The sequence below is a fragment of the Heterocephalus glaber genome, unplaced genomic scaffold (genome assembly GCF_053883595.1).
Source record: "Heterocephalus glaber isolate CG9 unplaced genomic scaffold, H.glaber_assembly_v1.0 deba00001523, whole genome shotgun sequence".
Taxonomy (NCBI): domain Eukaryota; kingdom Metazoa; phylum Chordata; class Mammalia; order Rodentia; family Bathyergidae; genus Heterocephalus; species Heterocephalus glaber.
Window position 1 is genome coordinate 1,968,559 of NW_028258327.1, and position 25,993 is coordinate 1,994,551.

The window sequence follows — 25,993 nt, forward strand, 5'->3', positions numbered from 1 at the left end:
GGTCCTGTGTATGTTATACTTGTTCCTGGATACCTCAGGGGATTGATTCCGGGACCCCCTCACAGATACCAAAACCTGGTGGTGCTCAAGTCCCTTATATAAAATGTTGCAGTATTTGTGTATAACTACTACATGCTTCCTCCTAAATCAGCTCTAGATTACTTCTAAAAACCTACTACAAAAAGAAAAAAAGAGAAAGAAAGAAGAAACCTACTACAGTGCTATGGTTATAGTTGTCACACTGTATTCTTTGGGGAATGATTACGGGAAACAAAAGTCTGTACTTGTTCAGTAAAGATGCAGTTTTTTTTTCAAATATTTTTGATCCATGGTTGGTTGAACTCTTAGTGTGGATATGGAGGGCTTGTTACCAACCGCTTAGGTTCACACACTCAGGTTCCTTTGTTTGCTACTGACCAAATCAAGGGAGGCGATATAGTTTAGGAAAAAAGAAAAAAAGATTTATTTAAAGCTAGCTCTGAGGAGGAGCAGAGAGTCCCATTTGCCTCAGATCACCATTTCCTCGAGTACAAGTGGGCAAAGGTCTTTTATAGTAAGGAGTAGCAGGGAGCACAGAGAGAATCCTGATCCTCACACTTGCTCTATCACTTCCTGCCAATTCCAGCTCTGTCTCTTTCTTGTGGAAAGGAAACTGGGCTCCAGCCTCCTGGGGTATCGATATATTCTGTCACTTCTTTTGGGCGAGGAGAGGAGGGGTTGTTGGTTACATGCTCAGCAAGAGGGAGTTTGGAGAAGTTGGTTATTTCTTAAAAAAAACAATCTTAACTTTTAAAGTTCCATTTTGCAGTGCCAGGTACAGGCTGTGTATATAGCAGAGACTCCTCAAAGTTTGTGAGATGTAGATAGCACCATCCATAGTTTTTGTTCATATGTAGAAAGAGGTATGTAGGAAGACTTGCTGGAGCAGGTCTTCTACCTACAGTTCACTCCCAGTGGTCTTCTTTTTTTAATGTCAAAAAAACCCTGACTTTATTAAAAATACTTTCTTTTGTTGTGGGGTCTCCAGTACTGATGCATGTTTCTTTATGGTCAAGGAAGAAAGTGGTGGTGTTGACAGCCTGCAGACTACCCGCCATGCTGCTCTACCTACTCCACCCTCTCCTGGAAGCAGTTTCCCCTTCCTTTGTTTCCTGGTGTCATTCATCTTTATCTTTACCCTGAATTCCTCATTCCTTGTGTTATATCATGGTGTTTTGTATAAATGTTTAGCTAATGATTTGGCCATCATATTTTGTCCTTTATGTAGGAATTCCAAAAGGACTTGAGAATTTTTTTAAGGAACTGTACTTTTATTTATAGTTCCATTTAGAAAGGTAGGTGCAATGTGTATATTCTGTATACTGTATAGAGCAGTCATACCATAAGCTATCCTACATGTGTTTTTCATAAGCATGCATATTTTTAATTGATAAGTAAAATTTTTTATGTTTATAGTGTACGACATGAGGTTTGATATATGTATACATTGTAGAATGGCTATGTCACTATGCAACATGTGCATTGCCTCATATACTTAACCATTTTTGTGGTGAGAACATTTAAAATCTACTCTAAGCCACTTTCAAGTGTCTGGTCTTCTGTTATTAACTGTAGTCACTATGAGGTACAGTAGATATCTTGAATTTAAGCCTGTGGTTGAAATTTTGTGTCCTTTGACCAGTATCTTCCAAATAACTCCACCCCCATAGACTCTGTTAACCACCCTTATATGCTTTGTTTCTGTGGTTTTAACTCTCAGATTCCACATATAAGGGAGATCATGAGGTATTTGACTCTCTGTGCCTGTTGATCTTAGACTTGAATATTTTGTGTATTGTAACACAGTGCACGTAAGGACAATTCGAAAGCATTCTTTCTGGAGGCAGGAAAGGTAGAGGGATCTCCAGGTCCCAAACTCAGCCACCCTTTGTCAGGTAGCTTTGCCTTTTGTGTGTGTGTGTTTGTGTGTGTGTGTGTGTGTGTGTGTGTGTGTGTGTATGTGTTAAGAACACAACATGAATTCTACCCATGTAACAAACTTTTTAAATTGTGCACAGTAAAGTATTAACTATAGGCACAATGTGGTAGAGTAGAACTCTAGAATTTGTCTTGTGTAACTGAAACTTTGCTTTGTTTTTAAGCTTTATAGAAGTCAAGGCAAATGAGATATAAATAAAATTGTTTAGTTTTGAGTGGCTACTCTGCTGGGGGAAATGTGTTTGGATTCATCTGTAGACATAAAATCTAAATTGGTCATGTCCCTTAGAAGCTCAATTGCATGTATCATTAATGAGTTTTCATGTGTGTATTATTTTAATAAATCCTGGGTTGTGACTGGAGGCTAAAACTCTTCGAGGCCAAGGCATTTAAATTTTCTTCACTGTTTTTTGTCACCTTGTAATTCTTCTGGGTCTCCCTGCCTTTATCCTTATCCTTTATCTTTCTTTCTTCCCCTAAAATTTGTTCTAATTTGTAGAACAAGTAGCCAGAGCTGTAATTCATGTATGTTTTTCTGGTTAAAATATCAGAAACATTAGACACTCTATAGAACCTAAAATTTAGGAAAGCCTCTTGACAGAAAATTGCTACTGCTTTCATGAAAAGGATTTACCCAGGTTATGAAGATATGTGTAATGAAAGAACTTCAGACTTGTAGGAATTTGAACAATGTTTGGTTTTACATTTAAATATTTGATTTGGAAGAGTGTAGTCTTTAAATATTCCTCTAACAGGTAGGGTGGCAAAATTAGATGTACTAATCTTAAAATTATTTAATAGCATTATTATGTCTGATGTAACAGTTTTATTTATTTTAATGAGAAAGGCCAATGTGTCAGCTTTAGGGCAAAATGGATTCTGTCCATGGTATAATACAACCATGAGACATGTAAAAAGCAATGCAAAATAGAGAAATTTCTGAAGAATAAAATTCACCCATCAAAGAAAATGAACTGAGCAATCTCTTGCACTTCCTGTGATCCTTGGAATCCACCAGGCCTACCACCAATACAAATGGGCATTAGGGTTCCTTCCTCAGCAGGTGCCCCAGTAGAAGGGGAAGGACCAACGAAGACCCTCAGCTTGCTGGGGTCTCAATGTGGAGTCTCTGCTTAGAGGTCAGACTAAACAGCCATTGAAACTCCAAACTGATATGCATTGTGCCTGTTTTTGTTTTTCACTCCTCTGATGGTGATTGTTTCTGTGCCTTTCAGAGACCAGCCATTGCTCTTGGCCTAGCCTGTCACCTGGGCCACCCGCTCTAGACTCATAACTAGCCTTCCTGTTTCTGCTTTTTCTCCCCCTCAATCTGTTCTCTACTCAAAGCAGGGCAGTCTTTTTAGAAAATAAGCCAGATTATAAAATTTTCTCCTTCCCTAGTCATGGCTTATTTGCACTTTAGTGAAAGACTAAAACTTCCTGTCTGCTCATCAGGTACCAGGTCCTCCAGTCTCAGCCAGTGCCACCTCTCTTGCTCATTCCCAGCTTCACTGACCTTCTTACTCTTCCTTGTACCTGCCAGCCTCCTTCCCTCCCAGGGCCCCTGCTCCTACTGTCCTTCTACCTGCAGCATTCTGCCCCCCTGCATGGTTCCCCCTCTCAGTAATCAGACATCAATTCAAGCCTCCCTGGAGGGATTCCCTGCCCAGTTTCTTAAGTGGTCTTCCAAAATCTGTGACCAATGACTGATTTGTAAGTTTCTAAACCATTGTAGATGGATTCTGTTGTAAAATATAACAATGATGCCACGGCAATGTCAAATTGCCGTAAAGGTTCTCAACATTCACTCTTGGCTCAGTACTTGTCTCCTTATGAGCTGGCTGATAGCCAAGAGTTCAGGAGCCAGCACCAGCCCCAGGTGATATTTTGAGTAGGAGCACTGCTCTTCGAATTACCCTGCATATAGTCCTCAGAACGTGCCCTCTGGAACCCTCTGGCTTGATTTCATCTCCCTTCAGTAGAATGTGAGCTCTGTTACAGTAGGGATTTTGCCTTGAACTCATCACCTGTCCCTCCACAATGCCAAGATCAGTACTAACATGTGCTCAAGTTCTTGTTAAAACATGTAGGTACTCCAGCTCCCTTACATTCTTATTCTGCCCAGCCTGGTCCAGTCCAAGTAGGAGCAAACCATGGGATGCCTAGGTTGCCCCTCCCTTCACCCTTGGGTGGATCTTCTTTCTCTCCATATCCAGTATTGGTCACTGCTTTTGTGACTAGTTTAAAGCAATTCCAGCCTCCGTGATGCTGCTACCGTACTACATAACCGTGACCAGGTGGCTTTAGCACCACATGCTTCCATCTTCCTATCTGTGAAGTAGGAATGGCAAAAAAGTGAAGCCATAAACATCTACCCTAAAGTGAGATCATGCTGTTGGACACACATTTTGTAAGCTTCAAACTGCTGCCACTCTGGCTTCTCAGATGTGTACCAATTTTCTGACTAAAAGTAAAAGCCAGTTTCTTCCTTCATGTTTTTTTAGTGCAGTAGAGTTGGCATACTTTTTCTGTACAGGGCCATATAGTGAATATTCTAGGCGTTACAATCCACATAGATCTGTTGCCTTCCCCCCTGTAAAACCCTTCCAACTCTTTAAAAATATAACAACCATTCTTAGCTTGAGGGTCTTAGGAAAGCAGGCCAACTTGAAGTTTTCTGATTCCAGGTGGTGGACAGTTGGGAAATGTATTTCTATGAGACTCAATAAACTTTATTTTCAGTTTGAACGAAATAAGTATGACCCATAGTTTTATTTGTCTTGAGTTAGTCCTCTTGCAGAAATGTTGCTAATCATTATATTCATACTTTACAATCTTTCTCCTGCCAAGTGCACTGTAAATGTGAATGAGTTTTGGAACAGCTTCTCTCTGTGCAAAATTATGGTTCACCAGAGCTGGTTTGGTGGTTTGCGAGGCGAAACCCAAAGCATGTTTGTCCACTTCAAAGACTCCTTTGAGATTGGGTGGACCTGGAGAGCTTTATGATGCATCCTGAAGTGGAGTCGGATAATAGTGGATCTTTGTCTGCCATACAAAATATTATATTCATAATTATTTCTTGAAGTTCCCCCCTTAATGATTTACCCATTTGTAGACATCTGATGAAACCTTCTATTGAACTTAGAGCTGATATAGCTAGTCTTGTTTTATCTCTTACCAAAAACCAAACCTAAATTATTATGAGGTCAAGTTTTCACAGTGTTATAAACTTGTTAACTGCTTAGTTCTGTATAAGGCATTCTTGGGTACAACTGATCTCATGTAAAAGCAGCCCCTTTCCTGCCAAGATCTCCTGACCTCTTGCAGCCCATCTCTTGCCCTTCATATAAACCATTGTTTTTTATATTCTTAATGCCACTCATCTTCTTTTTTCTTTAATATTCTTTAGTTACGAATTGTAGTTGGGAATTTTAATTTAAATTCTCTGGAGTTGATGTGATAGATCTTAGTAAGTAAAAAGACAAAATCAGTGGAATTGCACTGAGGTGTCTCTAATTTTGACTCAGTTACTCTGACCTCTTTTGAGATTGCCTCTTGTTGAATAAGAACCCTGGAACTTTGGCACTGTGTAAATGTAGATTTTAACAGCCCATGACCCAGGCTGCAGTGTAGTGTGCTTGTCAGGAGCCAGTTCTGCCACTTCACAGCTGTAGAATGTTGAGCAACTTTATATTCATTTGGATCCACAGTTACCTGTAAAGTTGGCCTAGTGAAAGAACCTTCTTTATAGGATTAATGTGGGTTTTAAATCTATTAATACATGTTCTGTGAACATTAATTAAGTTAGTGCCATCTAAGGATTAGTTGTTCCTTATAGAGGGAAAAAATATGCTCTTGTTGATACATATTTAAGGGTAGCATTCCACATGGGAAAATTTGTGTTTGACTTGCTTTGTCCATTTTGATTTTTTTCCTACAGGCTTTTGTAGAGGCCCAGAACAAGATTACTGTGCCATTTCTTGAGCAATGTCCCATCAGAGGCTTATACAAAGAGAGAATGACTGAACTGTATGACTATCCCAAGTATAGTTGTCACTTCAAGAAAGGAAACTGGTATGATATTGTTTTCATTTAATTTCCTTTTTACTTTCCAGCTGAATGCTTTCTTAAATTGCAAAATACAAATTCTAAGTAACTTTATCAGTTTATAAAATTATTTCATTATAAAAAGAATTCATTTCTGTATTTAAATATGAGAGTATTATTTGTTTTATTAGGTATTACCCAAGTTCTTAATGGTTAAGAAATTTAGTAGAGATATGTGCTATGAAGAAATTTAGATTGTAAGAAAAATTGTTGTCTTAAGGCAAGCAGTTGGTAAGATAGGATGATTGATAAAGAGCAATGGAGATTTGTTTGTCTCTAATATTATCTTTGGCTTCTATTACTTGAAAAGCTTGTATTATATGCATTTCTTACATCTAAAAATGATGAGATGGACCAGGAAGTGGAGTCTATAATTCAACCCTCTTGTTCCTCTCTAACACTCACTTAAACATATGCTCTTGTTCTTTTTATAAATCTCTTTAGAGCCACCATCACAGATTTACTTTAGAATTTTGCAGGCTCTCATCCCTACCACGCTCTGCCCTTACACAGAGCTCAGCAGTTGAGTCTGCATGCCAACCCTGCCTGCCACCTGTTTTGATGAATAAAGTCTCATTGGAACACAGCTATGCTCATTTGTTTATGTATTGGCTGCTTTTGTAATACAATGTAGAACTGAGTATTATAGCAACAGACTGTATGATGCACAAACTGAGATACATGCCATCTTGCCTTTTGTGGGAAAGTGCACTGACCTTGTACCCTAGTAGCCTGGATAGGGAAGCAAAGGGAATTGCATTTTAGGAAAATCTGCTTGTTTTTTCATTGAAAAAAATAGTTACTGCTTGAGTATCAGTTGTAATTTCACCAAATCAGCCTCTGTCTCTGTTTAGCTAATGTGCAGAATTATAGTAAGTTATTTACATACAGAAAGCAATTCAGGTAATAAGCTTTAGGTACAGGGAGTCAGTGGGATCTTTCACAGTAGTGCTACTGTCTCTGTCATGGCCTGATTTCTATTGTGCCTTTCTGCTTTTGGGATTTTGTTTTATGTTTGATTTTAGTCCACAAATAGAAAATGCTATAGCTAAATAAAGAGCATCTCTCTTCCGCAGGTATTTTTATTTTTACAATACAGGTTTGCAGAACCAACGAGTATTATATGTGCAAGATTCCTTAGAGGGTGAGGCCAGAGTGTTCCTCGACCCCAACATCCTGTCTGATGATGGCACAGTAGCACTGCGAGGTGAGTGCTACCCACCCAGGCTCTTGGGAGTCCTGAGGCCTCCCTTGTTGCTCTGAACTTAGTGTAATTGATTCACTTTGAAATGCCATGTGGAGTTCAGACCATGCTGTAGAACAGATGCACATACAATATTAGGGGAGGTAACTTTTGCACGATGTATTTAAAACATGAATTTCACATTTGTCTTTCTCACTCTGGTAGCATGAAGCTAAACTGGAGAATAATCTACCCTGGACCTGGTTTAGCTTTGGGGATCTTGAAGTATCATCATCTTTTCTTAAAACATCCCTGAGACCTATCTGTGATTGGAAAAGTTAAATCCTCTGTTGTAAAAAATGCAAGCTGTGGCCGGTGATTTAGCTCAATGGTTCCACCGCCTGCCTTGCATGCGGAAGGACCCGAGTTCGATCCCTGGTACCAAAAAAAAAAAAAAAGAAATGCAAGCTGTACAGTCAGGCGTGGTGGTGCACACCTGCAATTCCAGCACTTGGGAGGCTGAGGCAGGAGGATCACTGCAAGTTTGAGGTCAGCCTGGGCTACAGAGTGAGCTCAAGGCCACCCTGAACTACATAGCAAGACCCTGTCTCAGAAAACCAAAAAACAATAAACAAAAAAAGAAATGTAAGCTGTACAAAGAATGTTCAACATTCTAACTATAAGTATAAGCCAAGAAAGAATATTATCAGATCTGTTTCCCTGGGGGACAGTGATCAGAGTTTTAAAATCAAATTAATTTTCAGTATGTTAGAATTACAAGTAAAAAACCCACAATGTTAGAGAAATTCAACAACTTGTTATCTTGTCCCCTAAAGATACAGCTTAAAAATGGAATAATTTTACCTTTAGTTGTACTTCACTTGCATAACTGCCCCTAAGATAATCTCCTCCATAGTTCATAGAGAAGGTAGCCCCAGGTTTGTGCTATAAGCAGAGTTCTAGGTTATTTTCCAGTTCCATGGTTTAATAATAGCACACTTTAAACATTATCTTTTAGCTGGGCATGGTAGGAACACACCTGTGATCCTAGCACTCAAGAGGCTGAGGCAGGAAGACCACTGTGGCTTGAGGCCAGCCTAGGCTACATAGTGAGCTCATAGCAAGACTCTGTCTCAAAAAAACCCCAAAAACCAAACCACTACATGCATAGATTCATACATGCATACATACATCATACAATCTCTTGATTAACGTTATAGATATTCCTAGTGAAGTTGGCTCAGCATTTGCCCTGTAGTTCCTTCTGTTTCTTAAAGAATAGGCATAGCTTTGGCTCTCTAGAATTGAGAAATTGGAACAATTGTCGTCCTCTGTGATTGGTGGGATGGGAATGAGGAGAGTCCTGTTCTATCAGATCTGTACAGGCATTTCTAACCATGACTCGGTCATTCAGTCGTCTGCTTTCTCCTCTTTCCGAAGAGGCTGAGTATGTAAATGATGATCCTTTATCAAATAGGTATGGAAAGTAAGATGCCAGCCACCACCTTGATAAGGAGTCCATGAATATGAATGTGGAGTTTTACATGAATTTGATAAATGGGCTCTGATTTAGTTATGTTTCCTGGATAGGAATTCATTTCCATTTGACAAAGATCTACCTTGCAACCCATCCAGAAGGATTTCATTGTTAACAGGGTCTTACCTCTTACTGTGATGATACATTCCAGTGATTTCTTCATGTTTGCCACATGCAAGGGTGAGAAGGCACATTAGACATGAGAGCTGGCCTCAAAGAGTCGCTAAGTTTTCTGAGATTGGTATTATAGGGAAGTTTAAAAATTCAGTCTCTCGTTAGTATGTCATTTTCTAACATATTTTAATGTTTTATTTAAAATTTTCCTGAAGCTTTTCTAATTATATACAAATAATCCAAGCATTGCAGTGCTCTCTATGCACAATAAAAAGTGAATATCTTTTTATCCTCCATTACTCTTCAGACACTTATTCTGCATTTACATAACTATCAGCCTGGGTACTATATAGGACAAGGGATTAATAAGTAGGTTTTATGAAATTTTAAACTCGTTGCCTATTAATTGAAATTCCCAAAAAATAATATAAAGCTTCTGATATTTGAATTTCTTACAGTTTTTGTCCCCAGTAAAGTTTAGAAAACTTTGTAAGAGGACATCTCTGAGATTGGAGACTCTAATAGTAGATGTAGTTTCAAATGCTGTACATATTTCATAATTATAAAGCCAACATAAAACATGCAAATATTTGTCAGGAAACATTCCATAGTGATGAGAACATTCTGTGAGGGTCCTAAAGAATTGGACGTGGCATGACAGTGTATAGACTTTGTGGATTTCAGTCATTTTTGGAATGTGCATGCTGTGTACCCTCATTGCAAACCTTCAGGCTTTATTTACCTAGGTCTGTGATGTCAGGTGGTGTGGACATTAATCCTTAAGTGCCAGTAATGCTCCAAAAATGAGGTTGTAAAGAGGGATTTCAAATAGTTTGGAGTCTATCCCCAAAATTACTTAATAGCTACAATTTAATTCTATTATATGGTATGTGTCAGAATTCAGTTATTACTCTAGGAGTAGTTTTCTTTTTCCCTTATTCCCTTTAGAGTATAAATAAAATATGTAGAAAGTCTCAGATGTACTATGCTTTTAACTGAGTTATAAAAATTTCAAAATGGAAGCATAATCCAGTGCTTCACTTTACCAATAAAGAAACTAAGACCTAGAGAGGTTAGGAACTCTGTCCAAGGCCATAAGGGCAATGCTCTTGAGTCCCGGGCTAAGCCCCAGTGTTGCTCACTACCAGTTTCCTGTTTCTTCTGTTGCCACCTTTTGCATCCGTGCTATGCCAGAGAGATCAGTCAAACAGCATAGAAAACATGGGAAAGCCAGAGCTGTGCCACATGTCACCATGTTCTCCTGTCCCCACAGGTTACGCATTCAGTGAAGATGGTGAGTATTTTGCCTATGGTCTGAGTGCCAGTGGCTCAGACTGGGTGACGATCAAGTTCATGAAAGTTGATGGTGCCAAAGAGCTTCCTGATGTGCTTGAAAGAGTCAAGTTCAGCTGTATGGCCTGGACCCATGATGGGAAGGGAATGTTCTACAACTCATACCCCCAGCAGGATGGAAAGAGTGATGGTATGTGAAGACCTCAATGAAGCACTTTTTCACCAAAGGAGGTGTGACTTCCCACTTTAGAAAATGAAACTAAACTCTAAAAGTTGTTTGGTCCAGAGCCAGGTTTCCTCAAAGGGAAAGACCTCACCAAAACTTAGTGGCTTAGATAAGAGCCATTGATTTCTTCTGTACATGAGTCTGTGGGTTTGCCAGGCAGTTCTTTGGGGCTTACCTGAATTCTGCTGCGCCTGTGGCCTGCTGCCAGTCAGCTGGTGAGTCAGTTGCTGATCTTGACTTAGCTCTTTTGAAGTCCTGGTCCTCAGCTGGAAAAACTAGGCTGTCTGAACTCTGATCACTATTCTCTCTCATCCTCTAGTAGCTGTAGTAGCTGGCCCAGGCTTGTTCACACAATGACTCAGCAGGATCCCAGGACAGAGAGCTGGAAGGCACAAGCACATCACTGCATTTTGTTGGCCAAAGCAAGTCACAGGGCTAGCCCCTCTTCAGTGGGTAGGAAAACATTGAGAAATTGAGGCCAATGTTACAGTCAGTCCTTCATAGGTTTATATCTTCTTTATATTTCCCAAGGGGATTGTGGAGAAGATGGATTTTTTTGGTACCGGAGATCGAACTCGGGACCTTGCGCTTGCAAGACAGGTGCCGTAACCACTGAGCTAAATCCCCGGCCCAAGAAGATGGATTTTTAAAAAGAAAACTAATCTATTAGATGATGCTGAGTAATTATAAAACTTTCCTACTCCAGCAGTCATACCCCTTCCTCTGATCAGAAGTGCCATGTCACCCTTTGCTTGCATTTATCTTAACTTTTCTCCTTGTTACTTCCTGGACACACCTTTATTGATACCTCTTGAGTTACACAAAGATCCTATTGTATTTGCGTGGTCCCTTCTGTTTTTCCCCCTTCACCCTTAATCACCCTAGACAGGTAGGGCCGGGTACCTTGTATCATACTGGTACAAGCTGTCAGCATCATCATGCTACTTCTTCTACACCTAACATTTCCACTTGATTTGTAGCAGTTTCTTATAACTCAGCTGGTCTTACATGTAGTTTTTATGATCTCTGTTAGACCTGAGGAGCACAGATGCAGATGCTCAGGAACTGAATGAGCATGGCTGCTCTAGGGCTTTCTGCTGTGACTTGTGTCTTTGTCATCTTAGATATGCTTGCTTTCTTTTCTGTTTTTTCCCCTGGTAGAGTTGGGAATAAGACTGTAATGCCTTTTATTTCTTTTGGCTGTGTTTAGCTTTGCTGCCTTTTGATTAGGCTACAGAAAGACCTTTATCTTAACTCACCAATGAACTACAAGAGGAGCTAAGAGTAGGCTTTTTATTCAGGGATGTTGATTGGAGAATGACATCTGTACTCCACACTGAATTAGCTGCTTGTGTTCAGAGTGCCCCAGAAAATGTTGGAAGATGTTAGTTATTTCCAAGTTCTGGGAGACAGAAAAAAAGAATAAATTGCCCATTTTTGTTAGACAATGTTACTAAGTTAACTTCTGAAAAGCATGAAAGTTAACTATCCTTAGCTTTCAGTGGCTAGAATAATAATGATTAGTAATGGTGATTAATTTCAGAAAACCATCATCTTTTCCCAGTTGCAATTTTGTTGCCCTTTTTTAAAGAGGATCTCAACAGCTGTATGACTGAAGCTAAGCATTCATATTGTGTGCTTCTTACCAGTGTTCTGGGAAGCTATGAGTATCCCCGAAGTACCATAAAGTTGTTTTGTTTTGCTTTTGCTTTTGTTTTGTTTTGTTGCGGTACTAGAGGTTGAACCTAGGACCTTCTTTCTGAGAGTTACAGTTGCCCAGGCTAGGCTCAAATTTGGAATCCTTCTGCCTCGACCCCTCAGAATGAGATTCTGATCACGCATCTGTGCCTAGCTAAAATATTTTTACATTATAGTTTTATCTTTTTTTTTTTTGCCTTTCATTGCCCTGACAGCTTGGTACATTTTCATAATGAAAAAATAAAGTTCAGTGTTAGAACAGTCTCCCAAATCAGCAAAGACTTTAGGTTGATATCCAACTGATATTTTCTTTAATAAACATTAGTTCATAGGAAAATCGAGAGAAAAGTACAGAGTTTTCTCAAGTAACGTCTGTTCCAACATAGTCTTTCCCATTGTCAACATTTCCCATCAGAGTGGCACATTTATTTTAATTGATGAATCCGTATTGATACATATTACCACCCAAAGCCATTGTTCACATTCTGGTTTGCCCTTGGTGTTGTGCATTTTATGGACAACAGCAAAAGCATGGATTTGGACAAATTTCTTTTTTTTTTTTGGTACCAGGGATCAAACTCAGGACCTTGTGCTTGCGAGGCAGGTGTGGTGTCACTGAGCTAAATCCTGGGTCCTGGACAAATGTTTAATGACATGTATCCAAGCATTGTAGTATTGTGTATTTTCACTGTCCTAGAAAATACTCTGCTCTACCTATTCATCCCTTCTTTCCCCAACCCCTGGCAACCACTAATTTTTTTTTTTTTTTGGTCTCTTAGTTTTTCCTTTTCTCAGGTGTCCTATGGTTAGCATTATACAGAATGTAGTCTCTTTAGACTGACTTTCTTCACTTATTAATAATACATTTAAGTTCCCTCCATGTCTTATGGCTTGATAGCTTTTTTGGGGGGGGGGCTGAGTAATATTCTCCTGTCTGAATGTACTACATTTTATCTGTTCACTTACTGAAGGACATTTTGGTTGCTTTTAAGTTTTGGCAAATAAGCATAAAGTTGCTATTTAAAAATTTTTTTGCCTTGCAAGCACAAGGTCCCAAGTTCGATCCCCAGTACCAAAAAAATAAAAGTTTGTTGTTATGTTTTTATGTGGACATAAATTTTCAGTTCCTTTGGGTAAATAGTAAGGAACACAATTGCTGCATCCTATGTAGGAGTATATTTACTTTTGTAAGAAATGTCCAAAACCATATTCTAAAGTCGCTTTACCATTTTGTATTCTCACCAGTACAGAATGAGAGTTCCTTTTGTTCTACATCCTCAGCAGCATTTGACGTAGTGTTCTGAATTTTAGTCTTTCCAATAGATGTGTAGCAGTTACGTACATACCTAAAATGTTATTGCCAAATCTTAAATCATTGAGATTTTCTCCCATGTCATTCTCTGTGGGTTTTATAGTTCATGTAGTCATCTTTTGTTATAATTTGCATTTCCCTGAAAACATATGATGTGGAACATCTCTTGGTATGCTTAATTGCAATACACACACACATTTTCTTTTTTTTTTTTTTTTTTTTTTTTGGGACCAGGGATTGAACTTGGGTCCTTGCACTTGCAAGGCAGGCAGCAGAACCACTGAGCTAAATTCCCTGCCCAATACACAAATTTTCTTTGGTGTAAGGTGTGTCTGTTAAGATCCTTGACCTAGTATCTAATCAGGTTATTTTCTTGTCCTATTAGTTCTTTGTATATTTTGGATAACTTTTCTCTGTCAGATATGTGTTTTGCAAGTATGTTTCCCAGTCTGTAACTTGTCATTCTGATAGGATCTTTTGCCAGGCATACTTTTTAATTTTAATGAAGTCTGGTTTATCAGTTATTTATCTCATGGATTGTACCTTTGTTGTTACATCTAGATTTTCTCTTAAGTTATCTTTTAAGAGTTTTATTTATAGTTTTACATTTAGGTCCATGTTCCATTTTGAGTTAGTTTTTGTGAAGGGTGTGAAGCCTGAGTCTAGATCCATATTGTGTGTGTGTGTGCGTGTGCGTGCACAGTTGTTACAGCACTATTTATTAAAAAGATTTTGTTTGCTCTGTTATATTTTCTTTGTTCCTTTATCAAAGATCAGTTGACTGAATTTAGGCGGGGCTGTTTCTGGGCTCTCATTTCTGTTCCATTTACCTATTTGTTTATTCTTTGTCGATGTCACACTGTCTTGATTACTATAGCTTAATAGTAATTCTTGAAGTCAGGCAGTGTTTTCTTCTGGCTTTGTTCTTTACTTTCAGTATTTATTGGCTACCCTGGATCTTTTGCCTCTTCATATAAACTTAAAGTAACTTACTGAGATTTTGCATTAATTCTACAGATCAAGTTGAGAGCAACTGACTTCTTGACAATATTGAGTGTCCCTGTCTATAAGCATGAACTGTCTGTCTCTGGTTCTTTTATTTTTTTTGTGAGAATTTTATAGTTTTCCTTACATAGATCTTATGCCTATTTTGTTAGATTTATACTTTGAGGAGTCTTTTATTTTGTAGGGTGCTAATGGAAATGGTTCTGTATTTTTAATTTCAAATTCTACTTGTTCCTGGTATATAGCAAACCAATTGACTTCTGCCCGTTAACCTTGTATTCTGAAGCCAAATACTAACATTTTAAGTGTTTCTAGCCTTGCGCATTTTGAGTGGAATAGAATTTCTTAAAATTGCCAACTGCACATCAGTATACATTTTTAATTCCTTTAGGTACAGAAACATCAACCAATCTCCACCAAAAGCTCTGCTACCATGTCTTAGGGACTGATCAGTCAGAAGATATTTTGTGTGCTGAGTTTCCTGATGAACCTAAGTGGATGGGTGGAGCTGAGGTATTGTACAACTGAAATTTTGCTCTCAAAAATCATGTCATTTATATGTATATGTTCTTGTTATGTTGTCATCTTTATGGATGTCAGAAGGCTTGTGAATGAATATTTTTTTGAAAAAATAGTATTTAAGTGGATTCTAAATAATGAAGGTGAAAAATCTTTTAACTGAAATTTCAACATAAAAATACTAAAAGTAATACATGCTTATGATGAAAAAAATACAAAAGTAGACAACAGCCTAAGAGTAAACATGAACATTTCAAAACTCAGAATCCTTCTCAAGATAAGCAAAGTAGCCTTCCAAAATATTTCTTTGTGCACCACATGAGAATATGTGAGTGTGTGAGATAGTCTTTTTCCTTTTGTGTACAACTGTGCTATTTTCATGCATACTATTTGCTTGTTTTCATATTAAAATAATTGTCTTTAGAGATTTCCCCATCTTACATATTCATACATTCCTTGTGCAATAACCTGACAGTAACTGACCTCCACTTCAGTGATGTGTCTGAAGTTACTGGCCCAGATTTTATTCTTATCTTGAGAATCAGCTACGAAGGGTACTTGGAGTAAGAATTTGACTCCTGTTTGTTCATTTCTGAGTAATGAAAAATATTTATTGTTAAAGAGTTGTAATATGGGTGGGATATTATTCCATTTTTAGTGGGAGTAAAGAATCCACCATAAACTTTAGCTCAGTGAGGCACTCGGCTCTTCTCTGAAAGACAAGTAAGAACTTTGGTAGGAAAAGAGACATTTAAAATTCTTATTTTGGGGAGATAAAAAGAGTTTTGTTCATTGAGGGACAAAGTAGGAATGGATAACCACATACATTGATATCCTCTATTCCTAGTTGTCCTTTTCTGTCTTTATTTTGCTTCTCTGGACCAAAGGTCCACAAACTATTTACCTCATGCTAAATGTAGCCTACCACCTATCTTTGTAAAGAAAGTTTTATTGGAGCTCAGCCACACCCAATGGAATTAGATGGTTGCCACCAAATGCCTGACCCCAGAGCTGAAAATATTTACTGTCTGGACCATCACAGAAAAAGTTTTTCAGCCAGGCATGGTGGTGTATGCCTGTAATCCCAGCACTCAGGAGGCTGAGGCAGGAGGATCGTTGCAAATTTGAGGCTAACCTGGACTACATAGTGAGTTCAGGGCCAGCCTGAGCTATATGGTAAGACCCTGTCCCAAAATGAAAAGAAAAAAGAAAGAAAAGAAAAAGATAGTAATGAAATATGTTCAAAATGAATTTGTAGGACTTATATTTTAGTTCCTTAAAATGCACTTTTCTCATTCCTTCCTCCATCCAGCTCCTCACTTTACCAGCTTTTCCTGTGTAGTGATTAATGTCATTTTTCTCACATATTTGATTTTCCTGACATTTCTTCTATCTAGTATCTAGATTGTTTCTACTATCATCTTCCTATTCTAGCTACTCCTTGTGTCTAAGCTTTCTGCTTACTACAGCTTATAGGAATATGCATTTTTATGTTTATCTGAGTGAAAAAACAATTAGAGACGTATGCTACCAAAAAAATTAAAATGTTGAGTCCCTATGTATTTGTTTTTCTCTCTTTTGAGAAAAGTTTTAAAGATAGTTTTTGTTTGGTACCGGGGGTCAAACTCAGAGAAAAGTTTTAATAGAGAAAACTTAAAATAGCATATTTTAATAATCAGATTTTATTTCTTCATAAAATCAGAGACATGCTGTAAGCTTCAAAGCTACTTATTTCATTGCAGCAGAACTATTTTAATCAAGGTTAAGCTATTTGGTAGAATAATATGAATATTGTAAATCAGTGCTGGAATATACTTTTAGTATATAAGTCTAAAAGAAAACAACAGCTTTAACATACATCTCTACTCAGAATTCTTTACATAAAACAGGTAGTTTTACGTGGGCTTTTAAAAAACATTTTAAAAAATTTATTGTAAAGAATATATAACATAAAATTTACCATTGTAGCATCTGAAATGAACAGACATTTCTCAGACAAAGAAGTAAAAGCAGCAAATAAACATGAAAAAATGTTCAATATCACTGGTCATTCGAGATGCAGATGAAAACAACACTGAGATTCCACTTCACCCCAAAGAGAATGGCTGCTATCAAGAAATCAACCAATAACAAATGTTGGCAGGGTTGTGGGGAGAAAGGAACCCTTCTCCATTATTGGTGGGGTGCAGACTGGTGCAACCACTGTGGAAATCAGTATGGAGATACCTCAAAGAACTAGGGCTAGAGGTCCCATTTGACCCAGCTATTCCTCTGCTGGGTATCTTCCCAAAAGAATTAAAAGAATCATACCACATCGATATATATGCACCCATGTTTATAGCAGCACAGTTTGTAATAGCTAAAACTTGGAAACAGCCCAAGTGCCCATCAACTGGAAACTGGATAAAGAAGATGTGTTTTTTTTATAAGATGGAGTGATTTTCAGCCATAAAGAACGAGAAGCTAGAAACATTTATACCTAAATGGATGCATATTGAGGACATAACTCTTAAGTGAAATAAATAAGACACACATGTAAATACCGAATAGTTTCTCTAATGTGAGAAACTGAAAGTGTAAATAATGATTAAAATGAATAATTGATAGTGGGAAATAGGAAGAAAAGGTCCAAAGGGGTGGGGGAAGTGGGAGGGGTAGGGGAAAGGAAAAATTATGAGAAAAGGAAAAAATGGAAACAAAGTCTATGTAAATAGGGAGTGATGGAGGGGGTGAAGGGAGCACAGGGAATGGGGAAAAAATAAGAACCAAGATATATCATGTAAAGGTACAAGTACCCAATGATAAATGTAAATGTAAAATGTACCAATAAAAGAATCTAAGGGAAAAAAAATGTACCATTGTTAAATGGACAGGTGACATGAAGTGCAATCATGCTTTTGGGCGGTCATCACAGCCATCCATCCTCAGAACTTTCTCACCTTGCAGAACTGAAGCAGGGTACGCATCAAACAGCCCCTGCACCAGAGCCCCTGCCACTACTGCCTGGCGACCACTGTTCTCCTTTCTGTCTCTTTGTATATGACTACTTATATCCTTTTATGACTGGTATATTTCACTTAGGAAAATGGCCTCAAGGTTCATTCGTGTTGTGACATGTGTCAAAATTTCCTTCCTTTTTAGACTGAACAATATTCCATTGTATGTACCACATTTTTTACCCATTCATCCAGGGACACCTGGTTGGCTTTCTATAGTAGGATTGTTATGCTGCTATGAGCATCTTAGTGTTTACAAATAGGAGACTTGTCATATATGCACTTTACATATCTATGGTCAGTTCTACTAGTTAGGCAAATTAAAAGAAAAGCAGGTTTAAATAATTCAGATGATTTTTCTACCATTCACCAAGTAGATCCACATCTGCATAACTTTTGTAATATCTTAATTAGGACTTTGAAAGGTGATTGCTTCATGCATAGATGAGATAAAACACGTTCTAGGGTATTAATACTGCAAGTCCATGGCTGGAGCTGCTTGCTACCAAACATGTATCTTCTTTACTACTGTGCACTTTGCTTTCCTGGTCAAAAAGAAAACAGGTTACACAAAAACAGGAGTGATGACTATTTAATGACAGTAAGCAAAAGTATGCATTTGTGCTGCACAGAAGTAATAAATGAAGTTGAAATAAATAACTAAATTCATATACAAAAAGAGTCCAAGGAACTTTGTTGGATCAGGCTTTCATTAGTGTGTTAGGCAGAGGAAATTTGTAAGAAAACTGATGGGCTTTGTAAACTCAAAATAGGCATAGATAGACTTCTCTTAAGTCATATTCCAGCTACTTGGGTGGCCTTGTTACAACTATGTCAGCCTGCCAGTTGCCAGAGTTGGTTGAGCATGTCTGGCTGGCTAAGTGAGTGTACCTTCCTTGCCCTGCCATGGGAGATCATACTGAGAAAGGGGATCATCTTGCCATATAGAGGAGCTCTCAGTCATGGAAATATGAGTTCCTTATTCCTGCAGCAATAAACCTTTCAGAAACGTAGGCCCACCCCGAATTGATTAATCGTTTCTAAGTCCTTTACTCTGAAAAATCTAGACTACGGGAAAAAAGCATTGAAGCTAGAGTTTCTTACGCACTTCGAGGGCATATGCTAAAGCCAGGGGAGGCCAAAAAGCTAGTAGGCTGTAGAACTGGCTGGGCTAGAAGCAGCACAGCTGGAGCACCACTTAGCAGTCAAGGCATTCACTGGACAGGGTGGAAGCAGTCTCCTAACAGCTATTATTTGGTGACCTGAACCTTTGAGAAATGCGGCAGTCCTCTTTATAACCACGAACCAAAGGCATGTGCTGAAGGTGTTGCCTTGGTATTTAAAGTATTTGTTTTTAGGATCTTTATGGAACTTGGTATTTTTTTAATACTTTTAACTATATCTGTGAATGAAGAACTGCTGTTAGGAGGTCTTTATATTGGACTCCTCTGTTTGTGTGACCTTGGGCAAATTCCTTCTTCTGCCCTAGTCTCTTTCCTTCATTTCCTTTATGGCTTTTTTCTACTCTGAAAGTCTGTGGATGGAGGATTTAAGCATCTCTTGAATTGAAGCAGACTTCCTGGCTGGGAACTTAGTTGCTGAGTGAGAGAGAAGTAGAGTGTGAAGTGCAGGGCTTTGTGGGTGTGGTTGGAGAGATGCTATGGGGTGAACAGAGCTGGAAGTATGTGGATTTCTTTCTTCCACCCTTCTCCCCTGCAGTGTCACAATGCAAGTTCAACAAGTACTTCCCTTTCTATTCCATGTGAAACACGTGGCTCATGTTCTCTTCATCACAGATGCTTCCTGTGCCTTCCTGCTTGGACAGGTCTTTCTGCCTTGAGCAGGGGAGTGCAGTAAGTTTCAGTCAGGAAGCTGCGTTCATTCTTCCGCTGTTGGCTTCAGTCATGCCTGCCTGTGACATCACATCTTCCTGGAATGCCCGCCTTCCTCCTGGCAGAATCTCAAGCTTTCTGGACACTTGTAGGTAGTAGAATTATTAAAGAACCATTGCAGTCCAAAATAAAATCTTAGTCTCCAATTTATACGCTGTATCTCTCTCCCCAACTTAAATTTGGAGAACACATGGGGCGCCTGCAGGTGAGGGGGCACTGTTTGCTCCTTTCCTTGCTTAGGCATCCTGTTTTAGCTTCTCCCATAGCCATACCAGGAAGGAAGTTAGAAAAGGGGACAGGACTTTTGCTCATCCAAAGTGGGATGTTGATCTCTCTTGGCTACTCACAGTTATGATGTGTGTCCAGGAGGCAGTTCCTCTGGTAGCATCCTCTGTGGTGCAGTGCCTTCAGTTCTGGGAGCCTCTCTCCTGTTGTTCCCTGATGTAGTTTGTAAATCTGTAGCTGACCAGAAATCTCCGGCCCTTAAAAGCTGCTCCCCACAGTATTCCTTTGAGAGTCACATCTCCCTGCCGCCCTCTTCCATCCATTTTTAGCAGGGACCTTTGAAGGTGATTCTAGACCAGCAACCTTCCTGGTGCCTCTTGACCTAGGGAAGCCAAGTCTGTGGTTTGCCTCATCCTGCAAGTATTGGCTGTGTTCACCACTGCCCTGCTTACCTGCCAGACAAGGACCTGGCACCACTTCCTCCTATACATGCCAGACTGCTGTGCAAGAGCTCCCTTGGGCCCCTGGGGTGTAGCACAAAACAGATAACTGGCATTTGACTCTGATGGACAGAAAAATCAGTTCTTTATTATAGACTATGAGGCTTTAATTGCAGGGCAGAATTATGGGAGGATAGAAATTGTCATCTTTAAAAGATTTCTTTGGACCCTCTCCACCACCACCAATCTATATTAAAGTAAATTGTGAGCATTTGAGGGGGAAAAAAACCCCCAAAAAAGTCACACATATTGAGACATTTTTCCCAGCAGAGGGTGCTGTAGAATGAAAATTATAGAAGTGCATCCAGTCACTTCAGAATGAATGGAGAAAATGCCTAGCATCTATGTGATTATAAAACTGAATCCTACATTGAGGACCTAACTCTATCATACGTAACTCTTGGAAAAGGTTTATTTTTAACAGAAGTATTCCTAAAGCTTAATATTTGTCACATATTGCCATAAGCCATTTTTATGTGTTTACTTTTTTTTGGTACCAGAGATCGAACTCGGGTCCTTGTGCTTGCAAGGCAGGCGGCAGAACCACTGAACTAAATCCCCGGCCCTATGTGTTTTATTTTTGATTCCTAGTAATTAAACAATGCACAAGTATATAATCATTTGTAGTATACATATATTAACCTCCCCTGACACTTGACTGACAGAAGGCACTCTGTAAATTGTCTTTTCTTTCCCCGCTTCCCTTGCTTGAGGCCATGTGAAGACCTGCAAGGTCTGACCATGCAGCATCACACAGTCTAGAGAGGGCAGGGCTATTTCTGAGAACCTCTGCCTCTGACTTGGTGTTTTTGTTTTGTTTTGTTTTGGTTTTTGAGACAGGGTCTTCCTATGTAGTTCAGGCTGGCCTTAAACTCATTATGTAGCCCAGGCTGGTTGGAGCAGTAATCATTCATCAGTGTTCTTCTAATCATCACAATTCATGCGTTGATTCCCCTAATACCTGGTATGCCCTTGCCCTGTGTCCATGATGGTCTTCCCTTTTGTTAGCACTGCCTGATGTGATAATATCCATCATGCTGAGTAGACTGTGGGGACATCTCTAGGTGTGGCTGGGAAGGCAGAAAAGCCAGGAAGCCAAACTAGAGATCTGCATGAGCAAGAAGGTTCTGCTGCTGGATTTTTATAGTATAGATTGAGTATCCCTCATCACAGATTTTGGAGTTTGTTTTTCAGATTGTATAATGTTTGCATATACTTAATGAGCTTCCTTGGAAATGAGACCCATTCTGAACACAAAGTTCATTTGTGTTTCATATGTATTTTCATAGCCTGAATATTATGCAATATTTTTTGTGTGCCTACATTTTGACTGCAAATGAGGTCAGGTGTAGAATTTTACAACTATACGTCATATTGGTACTCAAAAATTTCAGATTTTAGAGATTCTCAACCTGTAGTAAAGTTAAATTTTCCAATTGATCATTTCTCTCACCTGAACTATGTTATTGCTCAGTAAGGGAGAAAAGAAAACAGATTGTTGAATAACCAAGCTTATCTTCCAGCAAGACAAGTAGATAGATGAGAATGTTAATGGCTATATCTTATTGAGACCTAGCTTATTTCTTTTATTTTGAAAGAGTTTTCTGTTTATGGCATATAAAGCAACACATCAAGTAATAATTGATTTCTTTTTTTCCTCATTACTATTCTACCACCTCGTAGTAGGAAAGCAGGCTAATTTTGTTTAATGACTGCCTGTTAGAAATGTTTAGGTTAATGCCTAAACACGTGTGTGTATAGCTGCTTGTGCACTTGTGTTACAGACACTGTCTCTTACTGCAAATCCATAAATGAGTCACATCTATGAAAAGTCATCATTGTAGGTGATTAGTTATGACATGTAAAATTTTTTCTAAATTGTTAGAAACATGTTGATATGATTCACAACTATTGTGAAAGGAATCAAAAGAGTTCATAAAATAAATTGGATGAAGTTTCCTGCTCTGAGAGAAACACGATTAACTCTCAAAGCTATTAAAATCCATTTTTATTCCTTTTGTTAATTTCCAGGACAATTTCAAGTGCCACTGCTTTTTAGTGTATTTTTAAAATATGCAATTAGTTCTTTTATTATAATATGTAAAAGAAAGTGCTTTCCCCAACTTGAAGAAGTGCAAGTAGATTCAAATTACAAAAAAACTTTATTCATCTTCTTTCCTATGTAGAAAAAAATTATGCATATTAAAGAAATTTTATAACCATGGAGATTTAGTTATTAACACAAGACTACATGATTCTGGAATTCAGCAACTTCACCATAAAACAGTTTATGTTAACATGTCTGAAGAACATGTTAACATGTTATATGTACATACTTCTATGTACATATAAACATTAGCTTATGTCCTGTTGTTTTGAAGGGTAAATAACTTTTAGATAAATGATTGGAACTTTAAGATGTTAAATGCTTTTCTGGTAGTTATCTCTTAACATGAGATGCTTATTTAAGTTGTTTGAAAAGCCCAGTTATCCTAATCATAATATTATATTGGGACTGAATTAAGGCCAGGTTAATTAGCTTTAAAAGTTTTATTTTGGTAGTAATCAAAATAGTAATATGGGTTTATTGTTTAAAATATACAAAGGTCCCATTCTCCAGAGAAACTGCTGTTATTGATAGATTAGTGACTTCCAACATTCATGCAGATTCATATGTATGTTACTGATATATATATATATATATATCAGTCACATGACCTGAGGGTCCTGCTGATGACCTCCTGTAAAATGTAGCATCTTGACCAAGACTCTAGTCTGATGAATCACCACCATCACACTCCCTGAAGCATTAACTGAAGACATTATATAAAGCCATATACTTGGGACTAGATTCCCTTGGTTACTGCTTAGATCTCTAAATTCTATGCTTTTTCACCTGAGGGGTTTGTAGTAATATTCCTGTATACACAAAGTCACCTGAATTATGTGTTGGACCAGCACCTGTGAACCTAACATAATAAAGTATAAAACACATAGTCTAGTTGTTTGAGTGATGTTTATCAAAGAATTTTTTTGGGGGGGGTAAATAGAATGGTGTCATTGTAGCTTGATACCACAGTTTACACAGTTTATTAATGCATTAATGTGGCTTTCATATTGAAAGTCTACAATACCCCCATTTTATGCTACAGTACCCAAATTTATGCTGTTTTCTTGATAAGTGTAAATGAGTACGGCAGTAGTTACTGACACTATCTAAAGTAAAAGCTAAAACTTCTGAAGGCTTCTGAGGTTAACATAAAATACACCAAGGTAAGAAATCACAAAAAGTAGAAGAAACACTTCTTTCCTCATTCCTCTGACCTCCCTACAGAGGAATTTTTCTTGGTTACAGTCCTTATAGATAGACATAAGAGATTGGAAGTTCACACCTTAGTTTGATTCACAGCCTTGAGCCACATTCTTAAGTGTGCACCTGGTAGGAAGAAAGTTGACATCGTGGTTCTCCATCTGTTGATTCTTGTTTCATTTCTAGTTGATTCAGAGCTCAAGTTGGGAGAAATGTACTGCTTGGGCCTGCCAGGAGACTGGGTGGAAGAACAGTAGCTATGGGCCTTGCTATTCTACACACTGCATATTTACAGGGTATTGTTGATGCACACATGCTGTCTCGGGTCAGGTGCCCTGGCAATCAGAGACTGTGGTAGAAATTTGAGTACCAGAAGCTTAATGAGAGTACTTTCAAAATGTCTGCCTTGCTGGAGAGTGGAGGCAAAAGAGGGACAAGTGGAGCTGGACCGAAGTCATTACAAAGTCCTCAGCCAGTCCTGCAGGGAGCCCAAGCAAGCTTAGCCCTTCAGCCTTGTCCTGCCTAGGGGAAGAAGAGGAGTCTGGGCATTCATAGCCTTACTACATCAGCCAGTCACTCTGAGAGGTGAAAGAATGTATGACCTCAAGGGACAGTTCCTCCAAGGGTTCTCAACTGGGAGCTGTCTGCTCCAGCACCAAACAGGGAGTGAAAGCTTCAGTCCTAGAGGGACCAAAGTATCCAGTACATAGACTGATGTCTGTCCATGAGATGTACATTTGAGAATGAGTGAATATAGCTTGAGTATTTGCTAGACAGCTGTCCAAACCAGGTGCCCAGAAAAGCCCAGCAGTTGTAAGAGTGGAAAATTTCAAGCAACTACTTTTTTTTTTTTTTTGGTATCGGGGATCGAACTCGGGTCCTTGCGCTTGCACAAGCTGCAGAACCACTGAGGTAAATCCCTGGGCCTCAAGCATCTACTTTTAGGAGCATTCTCTGTCTCCTTTAATAATCATTTAGGGGGTAGTCTTTCCCAGCAGCCTTCTCAATTCTCAGTTTTCTTCCCAACACCCTTCCCTGTTAGATATTCCTCTCTGGTTGGAGGAATCATGCTTTGTACTTTTTTGCTACTAATGTTCTATACTAAGGAGGATCCTTTGTGTCTGTCTGTTTCTGCCACCTTCTCGTGAACTCTTGTTTTTGTTTTGCTTTTTTGGTACCGGGGATCAAACTCGGGTCCTTGCGCTTGCGCAGCAGGTGGCAAAACCACTGAGCTAAATCCCCAGCCCTTCTCATGAACTCTTGAAGGCCTTGCCCTATTGATCTGTGTATTCAAGAACATAGTTCATTAGCCATCACCTTGATACATAAATGTTGATTGAGTAAATAGCCTCAGCCCTGACTCCTCCAAATAGTGGACAGCCATACTTGGTGGCATGTCTTAGTAGAGGAGATGGAAAGTTGGCTAGATTATCTTATTAAAACCAGCTGCTTTAGTGATAGTTACCACGTACACCTTGGGCAAAGAAATATACTTAAGTTATCAAAAGGCTTTTGTCATTGAACCTCTCTCTGCTATTTAACTCATTTGGTGAACAGGACTGGACCACCTGGAAGACAGTGTCTAGTGGTATAACCAAGTAGCCCTAACCAAAGCAAGCTGAGTGGCTTTGGCTTTCCCCTTTCACTCACGAGCCAAGTGCTGCTCCAGTGCAAAGAGAAGTTAAACTTGCGGAAAATGTGCCAAGGAAGAGGAGCCAAGGAAAGAGGAAAGTGTTGCTTGCTAAGCAGTTTGCTCCTCCCACTCCAGGAAGTCAGGACATTCTGACAGCCACTAGGGCCAGGAACAAGGCTGGTGGCTTTTGGTCTGTCTCTCCCCTCCTCTCCTCCCCTCCTATTTTTCTGGTTATAGATAAAGAAAAGCTAAGTACCAGTGAATTTTCAAGTGGTTTTTAGCCTATCTGTAGCTCTGTCCAAATACTTTTTATCAATAGAGATGTTAGTTCTTTCTTAATGTTTCCTAAATGTAATCAGTATTTTAAATGTAATCCAAATGACCTCACAGAATTAGATTACCAAAGTAACTTGTATATTAAAAATCGACAGTAATAAGAATGGTAAAGAGTTTTGCTTTCATTCCT

The 25,993-nt window shown here is 38.8% G+C and overlaps 1 protein-coding gene across 2 annotated transcripts in view; it reads left to right on the forward strand.

Moving 5' to 3' along the window:
* Prep (prolyl endopeptidase) overlaps positions 1–25,993 on the forward strand; it is a 116,229-nt gene that overhangs the window by 18,520 nt on the left and 71,716 nt on the right. For both annotated transcript variants that reach the window (XM_004875077.4, XM_087187922.1), the window contains 4 exons: positions 5,918–6,051; positions 7,161–7,291; positions 10,192–10,401; positions 14,844–14,965. In XM_004875077.4, coding sequence (XP_004875134.1) covers positions 5,918–6,051; positions 7,161–7,291; positions 10,192–10,401; positions 14,844–14,965 — 597 coding nt within the window. The remainder of the gene's footprint in view (positions 1–5,917; positions 6,052–7,160; positions 7,292–10,191; positions 10,402–14,843; positions 14,966–25,993) is intronic.